The 12,739-nt window shown below is 41.9% G+C and overlaps 1 protein-coding gene across 1 annotated transcript in view; it reads right to left on the bottom strand.

Annotated features, from left to right (window-relative positions):
• atp10d (ATPase phospholipid transporting 10D) overlaps positions 1 to 12,739 on the bottom strand; it is a 41,627-nt gene that overhangs the window by 9,939 nt on the left and 18,949 nt on the right. The window contains exons 10-16 of the mRNA XM_080870813.1: positions 10,625 to 10,839; positions 8,934 to 9,107; positions 6,203 to 6,848; positions 5,969 to 6,066; positions 3,093 to 3,219; positions 2,827 to 3,011; positions 164 to 443 (exon numbers count right to left, since the gene is read on the bottom strand). Coding sequence (XP_080726939.1) covers positions 164 to 443; positions 2,827 to 3,011; positions 3,093 to 3,219; positions 5,969 to 6,066; positions 6,203 to 6,848; positions 8,934 to 9,107; positions 10,625 to 10,839 — 1,725 coding nt within the window. The remainder of the gene's footprint in view (positions 1 to 163; positions 444 to 2,826; positions 3,012 to 3,092; positions 3,220 to 5,968; positions 6,067 to 6,202; positions 6,849 to 8,933; positions 9,108 to 10,624; positions 10,840 to 12,739) is intronic.

Genomic DNA, 12,739 nt, shown 5'->3' with positions numbered 1-12,739 from the left:
TCAAATTATTTCAAGCAGTGATGTGATAAATAAAGCTGACAGTACTCATGCAATGACAGATCATCTGTATTTCAAATGTTTAACAGACAAAGGGTTATGAAATGTCTTTATGGAATAATAAACAATCAGCTCCAAGCTGCTTTTCTGTTGGCTGAGTTCTTACCCACAGCCAGGGTCATGACACCAAGATGGTCCCGGACCAGCTGGACCACTTGGCTTTTCTGCAGTGGAGTGGAACGGCAGCAGATCACTGCCTTGCATCGCCGGCTCAGCTCCAGGAAGTTGCTCCTCAATTCGTCCTCCAAGGCCCAACCCAGCGTCCGGCCATCTGTGACCAGAATGAAGCTGCTGGACATGGATTCCCCATTTCCAGTAAGGGCAGTCAAACTCTCACCACCCTGGACTTCCAGTATGAGATCCTCAAATAAAGCTGCACAAGCATCCTGAAGGAAAAGAAAGGACCGTTATGTGCCTGAGCGGAGCGGAGCTGTTATATAGCAACTGTTTCTTTCATGAAATTGGTGGGCTGCTTGCTGCGAGTGAGTTCAGACATGGCTTCTCCTGCCCAGTGTTTTATTGGATTTGATTGATTGTTGGTGTTTTTTAATAAGGGGGAAAAATCCAAACCTACATGGCTCTGTGTGAAAAAGTGAATGCCCCCTAAACCTAATAACTGGTTGGGCCACCCTTAGCAGCAACAACTACAATCAAGCACTTACGATAACTGGCCACGAGTCGTTTACAGCACTGTGGAGGAATTTGGGCCCACTTGTCTTTGCAGAATTGTTGCAATTCAGTGACACTGGAGGGTTTCTGAGCATGAACCGCCTTTTTAAGGTCACGCTAGAGCATCTCAGTCTTGTGAGACTTCACCAGAGGTGCAAGCATCACAGCACATTTATGTCAAACAAAGTGAAGATAAAACACAGAAAAATATGAAGGAGATTTTCCTGGGCTGGATTTTTATAGTAGATAACCCCCAGTGAAGTGAAGCAGAGCGTCGTTACAGAGGTTTTGTTAGAGACACAGCTAAGCGTTTTGTAATTTGGCATAATATGTAAAAGTTGAAATTCACTGTGAATTCGTTTACCTGCTCTTTTGCTCTTTTAGCTGTTTGGCGGTTGTTGAAATAGTTTTGTGAGCTTTAAGCTGAGATTCTGGTGTTTCTGGCAAAATACATTTATATTTAAAAATCGATGTCAGGATTTAATGAATCGATATCGCTTTATTCAATATAAAATCAATTTGAATCTGGAAATTGATGTTCTTAAACCCACTCCTACTCCTGAGGCTGCAAGTGTCTTGCTTTCGCTGTGTAGTAAATTGTCTTGAACGTTCCAGCGAATAGGTTTATGCTACAAACCTATCACTAAGCAAGCCCTCAGGCATGGACAGCTTGCTGTAATTCGAATCTTTCAGCAGCTCCAATGATTGGCTAACTATCCGAGTTGCAGAAAGCGGTTTCTGCTGCGTATTGGTACTTGTATTTGTTTAGATTTTTATTATTTTATGCAGTAAAAGAAGCATTTTCTTTCCTAAAACAATGAATAACAATATAAATAAAAATAGAACACGTTCATTAGCACTGGTAAAAGTACTGGTCGATGGATGAGTCTACAAATGTCTATAGAAACCTTGTCCAGAAGAAACAACCCATCACTATGTTCCTCACCAACAAAAAGAAAGAGGACATGCTCTAATGCTCTTCTTTGCTGTACACTACATTCATCTCACACACAGTTGATTCACTGTGTACACGAACAAATGAGTTTTTAATAAGCATTTATAAGAGTGTAGACAGGATTTATAAGAAAGGTTTTTGAGGGTTTCATGACTGAAATATATAAAAATAATAAAATAATCATATGAAAAGTTTCCCTCTAGCCCTGTGGGTGGTCTATCCTTCAAGCTCGGGTCCTCTGTCTGAGGGTCCTGCGCAGTATCTTAGCTGTTCCCAGGACTGCGCTCATCTGGACAGAGATCTCTGATGTTGTTCCCGGGATCTGCTGGAGCCACTCGCCTAGCTTGGGAGTCACCGCACCGAGTACTCTGATTACCACGGGGACCACCGTCACCTTCACCCTCAACATCTTCTCGAGCTCTTCTCTCAGCCCGTGGCACTTCTCCAGCTTCTGGTTTTCCTTCTTCCTGATGTTGCTGTCACTTGGTATAGCTACAGCTATCACTACAGTACAGCTGGTTTACGCTCCTGCCTTCTGTCTCTGTGGTATGCTTCTTCAAGTGGCTGGCCAAGGCTGTAAGTCTTTGTTTGGGAGTTTCCAAGGCACGGGCAGCTCTTAGGTACCTCTTTCTTCAACTTTCTACTTTCAACTTCCCTCCGTGCTACCTTGATCTTGGCCTCTCGACTCCTTCTCCATGAACTGCGCTGCTCCTTTGGGCTGTTCATCATATAGCCAAGCATCTCCGTGATCACTGCTGCTGTGGTGTAGATCAGCTGGTTCTTTTTGGTGATGGTTGCAGTACGGACTCTCCATTATGGTGCATTTACATCTTCTAGTAGACCTTCAGAGGGTACTTAACATATTCTATGTAACCCACTACGGAGGGTCCAGCTTTACCATGATCCTATCTTTCAGGTCAGTTTCTCTCGCACTCAACACTCCATCCGTCATACTTGGGGTGTCATGGTGTGACTGCTGGGTAGTCACAGGAGCATGTTTAGTGAGAGACTGAGATGAGCCAAACGCACCCATCTCCCTGTACAACTCCTCCATCTAATGCAAAGGGCACAGTGTGTGAAGAAGACCTTACACCCTTTTGCACATGCTCTACAGTAAAATAACAAAGATTTTTTCACTCACTGACCTTGCTTCCACAGTTAGCTGTCAGCAGTTTGTCACTGGCACATAGAAGTTTGCAGGCATAAGCGATGTTGATGGCTGTTTCCTGTTTGTCTCCAGTGAGGACCCAAACTTTAATCCCAGCCCTCTGAAGAGCAGCAATGGTCTCTGGAACCTCCTCCTGGAGTCTGTCTACAATCCCTGTGGTACCTGAAAACACACGCATACGCTTTAAGTGCTGGTATTTCAGCTCTGATATCGAATGATTTAAGTCTGAGCTGCAGTGACTACCCAACAGAGTGAGGTTGGTCTCAAGCCTCTGAGCTGACTCCAGAAGAAGCTCCTCTCTGTTCTCTATGCTGCTCTCTGCCAGCATGTGTGCTTTCAGCCACAAGTCATACTCATCCTCCTTCAGAACCTGCAGGTAATCAATAACAGATCAAGCAAATATTAGTAACTACAAAGTCAGTAGTTGGCTGTCTGTCATGTATTCAAACCGACTGTGGGATCTTTCAATATGAATGGGAAATGAGACCAAGAAGCAACAGTGGGGAACAGAATCACAAAGCTCCAGTTCAGACAGACAGTTCAGTTGGGTCAAAGATTTTCACACCAGTGGTCTGCTGGAGCTCGTTTCTAAGGCCTCTGGCGGTGCTATCATCCTGTTCCTCCTTGCACGAGGGAACAGCTAGTGCAAGGAGGCCCTGTGCAGCTTTACTAGATTAACTGCTTGTCTCCTGGAATCTCCTCCATCCTCTTCAGACTGTGCAGTGACACAGTCTGAATGTACAGCAATTTGGTGAACTCTGTTGTTTTAAATGTGCTATATAAATAAACTTAGCCTTCGTCTTGTGTTAGCTTAGTTAAAATCATTAGTGTTACAGGAAAATTTTAACCTTCAACAGAAAAATTACAAGATGATCATTTAGCCTGGAGAAATAGTTTGCTGCTTTATAAGAAAGCCCTCCACAGAGCCAGAACATCTTACTATTCATCACTGATTGAAGAAAATAAGAACAACCCCAGGTTTCTCTTCAGCTCTGTAGCCAGGCTGACAAACAGTCAGAGCTCTGTTGAGCCAACCATCCCTTTAACGTTAACTAGTAATGACTTCATGAACTTCTTCACAAATAACATTTTTATCATTAGAGGAAAAATTACCAGTAATCATCCCACAGATGTAACATTATCTACAGCTACTCTTAGTACCATTGATGTTAAGTTAGACTCTTTTTCTCCAATTGATCTTTCTGAGTTAACTTCAATAATTACTTCCTCCAAACCATCAACGTGTCTTTTAGACCCCATTCCTACAAAACTGCTCAAAGAAGTCCTGCCATTAATTAATTCTTCGATCTTAAATATGATCAACCTATCTCTAATGATCGGCTATGTACCACAGGCCTTCAAGCTGGCTGTAGTTAAACCTTTACTCAAAAAGCATCTCTAGACCCAGCAGTCTTAGCTAATTATAGGCCAATCTCCAACCTTCCTTTCATATCGAACATCCTTGAAAGAGTAGCTGTCAAACAGCTAACAGATCATCTGCAGAGGCTTATTTGAAGAGTTTCAGTCAGGTTTCAGAGCTCATCACAGCACAGAAACAGCTTTAGTGAAGGTTACAAATGATCTTCTTATGGCCTCTGACAGTGGACTCATCTCTGTGCTTGTCCTGCTAGACCTCAGTGCAGCGTTCGATACTGTCGACCATAATATCCTATTAGAGCGATTAGAACATGCTGTAGGTATTACAGGTACTGTGCTGCAGTGGTTTGTATCATATCTATCTAATAGACTCCAGTTTGTGCATGTAAATGGAGAGTCCTCTTCACACACTGAGGTTAATTATGGAGTTCCACAGGGTTCAGTGCTAGGACCAATTCTGTTTACATTATACATGCTACCCTTAGGCAGCATCATTAGAAGACATAGCATACATTTACACTGCTATGCAGATGACACCCAGCTCTATCTGTCCATGAAGCCAGATAACACACATTTTTGACCGGACATGTCCTTCAACGCACGTATTAAACAAATATGTAAGACTGCGTTCTTCCATTTGTGCAACATCTCTAAAGTTAGAAATATCCTGTCTCAGAGTGACGCTGAAAAACTAGTTCATGCATTTATTACTTCCAGGCTGGACGACTGTCATTTGTTAAAAACTTTCCTTTTTGCTAAAGCATATAGTTAGGGCTGGACCAGGTGACCCTGAATCCTCCCTTAGTTATGCTGCAATAGACGTAGGCTGCCGGGGGATTCCCATGATGCACTGGGTTTTTCCTTTCCAGTCACCTTTCTCACTCACTATGTATTAACAGACCTCTCTGCATCGAATCATATCTGTTATTCACCTCTGTCTCTCTTCCATGGCATGTCTTTATCCTGTCTTCCTTCTTTCACCCCAACCAATCACAGCTGATGGCCCCGCCCCTCCCTGAGCCTGGTTCTGCCGGAGGTTTCTTCCTGTTAAAAGGGAGTTTTTCCTTCCCACTGTCACCAAAGTGCTTGCTCATAGGGGGTCATATGATTGTTGGGTTTTCTCTGTATCTATTATTGTAGGGTCTACCTTACAATATAAAGCACCTTGAGGCGACTGTTGTTGCGATTCTGTGCTAAATAAATAAAATATAATTGAAATGAAAACTTCAGTTACACTGAAGGATCAGATATTAAGTTATGACTGGACAAGATTAGTAACAAATTTAAATGCTAAATTTAAAAGCATTTACCTTCCCTTTTCACAAGTCTCTTTTATGTGACCTGCTTCAAACAACAAGAATGCACGGGGCAACGTATCCAATGTTTTTTTGCATTCTGATGTCCACATCCAAAACACAGTTTCAGAAGAGCAGATCCATGTTAAAAATCTCAACATCACATGTGACCTGTGTAGTAAGTTTAACTGGATTCTCTAAGCACTGCAATTCTCTTTTGCTTTATCAGTTCTCCATCATGTCTTTCCTTGATAATTTACAAGGAGCTTGAGGACAAAAGATCAGGAAAGTGTTAAATCTTCAAACTGATTTATGGCTGTCTGTGCATCAAAGATCTTTGCATCCAGCTAAAGTGAGAAACCATTAAATTAAATACTACACTGTGAAAGAGTGTATTCATGGACATTCTGTACAAAGCTATTTGATTTCACTTCTCAGAGATGTTACCTTTTTAGCGATGCAGAGTGTGCGGAGGCCTTCTCTGGCATAAGCATCCAAATGTTTTTGGGTTTTTTCTTTGATGTGACTGTATACCTCCGTCTGATCTGCACCGGAGAACAGCAAACACACATATAAAACACAAAGGAACACTGATGAAAGACATTGCTCTTATTATAAATGTCATTTGTTCTAAAATCATCAATCAGTAGGAAATCAATCTTAAATATTCCTTTTAATTACCTGTGGGGCTTTCAGCCAGGTCCATGATGACTGAGTCCGCACCCTTGGTGAAAACCACCACCTGTCCCGTCAGAGGGTGGCGAACCACTACGGACATCCTTTTCCTGTTGGAGTCAAAGGGCAGGATGTGGAGCAGCTGGATAGCCAGGGAGCCGATTCCTGGCAGATCCACGAGCAGGCTCTCTGCAGAGCGACCCCTCAGGGTACAGCGGTATGCTCGTGCTGCATGGACCAAAGCTGCCTCATCTGGACTCTCTGCCTCATACACCAGTTCATCGGTTATCTCTTCCACTTGTTTGGTCAGGTCTTGCATGCTCTGTCTTGCCTCATCAGGGTTTGTCTGTGTATCCTTTAAGTCATCCTCTGTCTCTTGGTCCTCCACATCTTGTTCTTCCTCCTCTCTGGCAGATAAGTCTGGTTTAGAGTCATTTTCCTGGCTTGAGCCTGACACGTCTGTGGTGTTGCTCACGGGAGTGGAGAGAGTGAGAGAGCCTCTCTTCCCCCTAATAAATAGCCTGCTTTTTAAGCTGTGAGGGCTGCCTTTGATTTGGGAAGGGGAGAGAGCGGAGAAGGGAGAGAAACTGAAACGCTGAAACATCAACTTAACTTCTTCCAGAGACTTTAGAGGTGTCCGTTCTTCAGGTATCTGTAGGAACAAGAAAACAGAGTCAGCTGCTGGAACTCGTGCTAAAAAAGTCAAGACGGTTTCCCCTGAAATTATTCTTTGAATTTTTACACTACTGAACACTGTATTTTTAATTAAAATGTAAATGAATCAAGCCAGAATCTTTCCCATTAGTCGAATCTCTGCACAAAGTGAAAACCAGCTACAGCTTTGTTACTGTGGAGTATTTTGTGTCAACTGACGAGGAATAAATATCCATTAGACTCAAAAATAGATATTGTGGTGATGTAAAGTGGAAAATCACGTCTCGTGATTTTCATGTTCAAAATCATGTTCAACCTTTACATTTTTAGGCATTTAGGCTCTTTAAGTTATTTATATGATGATTAAGAGAAAGTAAGGACTATTTTAATATGCAAACATATTTCAGCGTGCCGTATTGTCAGAACACGTCCGATCGTCTGGAGTCAAAAAAATCATGTTGAACTACTTTGAGTCTGGACTCTGAAGTCATGTCCACACTCGTCTTCAGTTGAGTTATCATTCCATTATTGATGTAACTTATATATTTGATTCCTTATCAGTTCTCGCTGTCTCTGTTTGAGGGTCACCATCATCTGTAAGCAGCGTATCAAAGACTTTACATCCGTGAATATTAACAGCATGTAGTATCGTCAAATGCTTGTTATGGTCAGTGTTTGGGTCATTACTCAAAAAACATAATGTATTACGCAGAACACCTTTCTTTAAAGGGATGTAAGTAATCTGTTACACTACTTGTAACATTATTTTTGCATTTTTCCATAAAATGGTGAAACGCATTGTCTCATATATACATGCAGGACACACATATTATCTTTCTCTTAGCAGTGGCATGCAGTGACTTTTACAGAACAAAGATGAAAACAGATAAAAGTGCTGCTGACCCTGCACCTGCTCAACTTCCCTGTTTTATTATAGACCAGACACGGTCAGAGCCACAGCCTTCAGCTTCTTCCTGTTAAAATGGAGTTTTTCCTCCCCACAGTCGCCAAAGTGCTTGCTCATAGGGGTCGTCTGATTGTTGGGCTTTCTCTGGATTATTGGTCTTTATGTTACAATATTAAGCCCCTTGAGGTGACTGCTGTTGCGATTTGGCGCTGTATAAATAACTGCAGCCACAAGATGACAGTAATGTTAATGATGGATACACATTCTAATCGACAGGCGAGGAGCTTTATGGCAGCGCTGTTTGTCATCAAAGAGAGAAATCACTTTACTTTGGTACATTTTAAATATTGTCAATAATGTTTATATTTGACAAGTCCTGATGGAAAGCCACTGGTATTTAGATATGAACACAAAGCCGGCAGCACAAAGCAAAGATGGAAACAGGACAAAGAGCCTTTAACTGCCACAGTGATTCTACTGTAGAAACATGTTGGAAACCAAGGCTGCAGCCTGACTGCTCATCCATTTATTACCTTTATTACCTGTTTAACACCAGGGTCTGGCAGCTTGACTGTTGGTGTTTGTTCAGCTTTAACATAAATCTGGGTTCTTGGCTAGCTTAGGTTTAGTCTGTGCTGTCTGTGCAGGGACTTGTAAAGAGCTGAAGTTGTGTTAGCAGCGTAATGCAGTTGTTTCTGTCGTGGATGCAGTTTCCACTTTATTATCATGTCTATATCTACACTGTAGACCGTGCCACTGTTTTCCTCCTCTAGCATACAATCTGAAATCAGCTGATTGTAGCACAAGTGCAAGTGGAATGGATAAACGGATTCAATAGGCAGGCAGACAACAATGTCAAGGAACTGAACTACTGGGAATCAGTTCTTTTATCATCACAGTCCTGACACACATTTGTTTTTCTATCCAAAATGTCTGAACAACATTTTAATCCAAGTCAGGAAATATCAAGTCCTTTCACACTGATATTCTAAAGATTACGAGGACCTCTAAACATCACACTGAATGACATCACTCTACAGACTAAACTAAGCAAAATGTTTAAATAGGCTCGTCAGTACAGACAAAAGAGCAAATTGTTCCAACAACACCATGTAAGTCATTTCATTGTAAATCAAAACAAATGTTGGAAACATCTTTTATGTGTTATTTACTCACCACATGTCGAGGCTGGTTGGGCGAAGAAACCACCACACCGTTACAGATGGCCAGAGCCAGGAAGAAGTCAGTTATGTAGGTGAGTTCCATGCTGGATGGAGTCTCGGATGAGGAGTGGTTTGTCAGCCAGTTCAGCTTCCTGCCAAGTGCGGGGTCTGGTACCACCTCCTTTGCCTGAACACAGGAGCGGCAGGTGCTTACCCAACATGCCAACAATAGGAATAATATGTAAAAGCAGTGGAGTTCACTACATGCAAAATGTAGTGTGAGAAATATGCAAAAAACTAAGAATTCAAAAAGGGGGCAAAAACAGCACTATATTTACCAGTAATTAATAAAACCAACTTTTTATAAGGTCTCCAAGCCGAGTTTTTGATGTGCATTCCATAAATGTTGAACTGTCTGCTTTTGAAACCGTAACTATGAAGTGAAGTCAGCATACCGAGGGAATCTTCTGATTATCAGGATTCACTTACAGTAATATTTGCAGTCAGGAGAAATGATCACACAGAGCTGATTATTACATATTTACTCAGGGATTCTCCCACATTCAAATTAAAGAACTGCCACTTCCAACATCTGACCAATCACAAGACATGGACGGATGTCCTGACAGCAGAGCAACTGAATTTACAAATGAAGAGAAACTGTTCAATCGGCAAAAAGCAGTTAAACACTCTGCGCTGTTTTAACTGCAGCAGCATAACAGCTACAGATGGTGTAGATTAAAGTCTATCTGAGGACAGGAAGGAAAGCTGGCAAAGGTGCTGACTGTGTAACAGACTTATCAAAATGTAATATTTGTCTTTCACAAACAGGATGTGATGCGATCAGTATTTCATTAAAAGAATGTTTAAAGGACAGGCTTGTGGTGTTTTTTAAGAGTTTGAAAGTAAAGAAGTAATATAAGCACAAAGATAGGACTAGACTATGTTTTATTATATTTTAGGTCAACAAGTACAAATAGGTGTCCAATCCTAGAATTGTATATTAATACCGACAGAAGAATAAAACTGCAGCCAGTAGGAAAAAAGAATTTAAGGAATAAAGCTAAGGATCCAGATTTTATAGATTATATAACACAAAGACATTAGATTTAGACATTTTCTGGTAAGTGATTAGTCAGACGGTGATGATGTCATACCTGCTAATCTCTAATCTGGACCATGACCATGAGTTAGGTTTGCAGCATAAGGAGATGACTTGTGATGAGGCTCATCTTTTAATTAGAAGTCATTTCAGGTAACAACACTGTTTGACCACATGCACTACTGTCACCACATTTGTAAGGTGTTTGTCTTCTCTGTGATAGCAGAGAATGTTGGTGTCGTTGGGTAGTGAACCAACACTTGCCCAAAATCGCCGGCCTAGGGGATCCTCACGCACCTGGTTAAGCAGTGTGCCAGTGTGTGTTGTTATAGTAAACAGTAACTACTTTGTATTACTGTAACACAAGTCTCAACATGTGCCATTTCAAAGTTTTGATAACGTCACAGTTAAAAAAGGACTGACTAGATTTGTTCAGACTTTTAGCTGGCATTGTGTTTGGAGTAGACATGGCCTCTGATTATATACCCCAGGGTCCATAAATTATAAAATTACAAAATGTTTGTTTTATAAAAACATCTTTTAACATGAGTATTATTTTAACAATGCAAACATGATGTCTGATGTGTGTGAGAGAATCTGACCATGCGGCTGCAGAAGGCGCCGGTCCTGGGCTGGACGTGACCCGACAGTTGATCCTCCTCCATTGGCTCAGCAGTAAGCGTGTGAAGAGACACAGAGCTGCGGTTGCAGCTGAGAGAGCGACAGCTCAGAGATTTCCCACTGTAGCCTGACTTCAGAGTCACAGAGCAAACAGCCGTCTCGGTGTTTTCTGATTCGTACACCTCAAGCCTTCGAGCTGACACACATAACAACACATCAACAATGATACCATGCAGGCTGTCATTAGCATGCCTGTAGTTTAAGGATAATGTGTGCTGTATTGTCTAAAATCTAATAAATCTTTATACATCCTCCACTGCAACCACTGAACATCCAAGGTATGGACATTGAGGCTGTGGACAGCTACAGGTACCTTGGTGTTCATCTGAACAACAGACTGGACTGGACTCATAACTCAGACGCCCTCTACAGGAAAGGGCAGAGCAGGCTGTACCTGCTGCGGAGACTCAGGTCGTTTGGGGTGGAGGGCCCACTCCTGAAGACCTTCTATGACTCTGTTGTGGCTTCTGCTATCTTTTATGGTGTGGTCTGCTGGGGCGGCAGCATCTCTGCTGGGGACAGGAAGAGACTGAACAGGGTGATCCGAAGGGCCAGCTCTGTTCTAGGATGCCCTCTGGACCCAGTGGAGGTGGTGAGTGACAGGAGAACGGCGGCTAAGCTGTCATCCCTGATGGACAACATCTCCCACCCCATGCAGCAGACTGTGACAGCACTGAGCAGCTCCTTCAGTGGGAGACTGCGGCACCCACGGTGTGGGACGGAGAGATTTCGCAGGTCTTTCCTCCCCACTGCTGTCAGACTCCATAATAAAGACTTTAACTGATCAAGCACACACATCCACACATGTGCAATAACACTAAGTGCAATAATCCTTTCTGTCATCGTTGTATTTTTACTCAGTTGTATATAGTATTTGTATTTGTATTCTATTTTTATCTTATTGTATATTTATTTTATTTTATTCTACTGTATATAGTATTTTATTTTATTCTATTCTGTACAGCTGTGTACTGTATTTATTCTTATTGTATTCTAATTTTTGCCTCATAACTTTTGCACTGTCCACTTCCTGCTGTGACAAAACAAATTTCCCACGTGTGGGACTAATAAAGGTTATCTTATCTTATTTATGATCAGATGTCAGAATGTTTTATTTACTGGATGTTATTCTCCTCCAGTTCAAGCATTTTGATGTTAATTTAATTAAATTAAGTTTGTTTGTTTTTTAGTTTAGTATAGTTTCATTATAGTGCCAAAAAACAACAACTGTCACCTCAAAGTGCTTCAAATCTCTGCTGATACCATTTAGACCCTCTTTCTTTCATTGTATTAAACAACAATAGAACATAGACCATGGAGCAACAGCAGCAGACTGAAACTTGACGTATGTCATTAAATTAGAAGAACAGCTCTATTTAATGCTTAACTGAAATCGCCAATAAATTATAATGAATATCCATCCATCCATCCCGGCCACTAGGGGGAGTAGCTTATAAACCAACAACTCCTCCAGCTCCTCAGAATGTCGAGGCTTTTCCAGGTCGGCTGAGAGAGATAATCTCCAGTGTGTCTTGGGTCTACCTCCCCTCACTGATAAAAATGATCAACTCAATCAATGGTGAAGTCCAAAACCCACAACAAGTCAGAAATATTACCAGCAATGTAGACCAAGTTCTCAGTGTGATTGTACGCATGTGGAAGGTGCATTAGGGGAGTGGGATTCCCCATATACCCACAGCACTTTCCACAGGACATGGTCATATGCTTTCTCTAGGACCACAAAGTGTAACTCCTACTACATACCTTTGAGAGGATAAAGGTCTGGTCTAGTGTTCTACAAGCAGGACATAAACCGACTGTTGCCCTGAATCTGAAGTTAGAGTAATGGACAGCCTCTCTTCTCCAGTATCCTGGCATAGGCCCCTAGTCCCCAAAGTCTGTTTCTTCTATAGAAGGTTGTCTGTGGGACGGAGGATATGTTCAAACTCGTCTTTCCACTGCCTGACTATATCCTCAGCTGAAGTTGGCAGGACCTTAACTGCATTATGCATGTTTGAGCAGAGCACTGCTTTCGC

The sequence above is a fragment of the Rhamphochromis sp. 'chilingali' genome, assembly GCF_963969265.1.
Source record: "Rhamphochromis sp. 'chilingali' genome assembly, chromosome: 21".
NCBI classification, from domain to species: domain Eukaryota; kingdom Metazoa; phylum Chordata; class Actinopteri; order Cichliformes; family Cichlidae; genus Rhamphochromis; species Rhamphochromis sp. 'chilingali'.
This window is presented reverse-complemented; position numbering and strand designations above follow the sequence as displayed.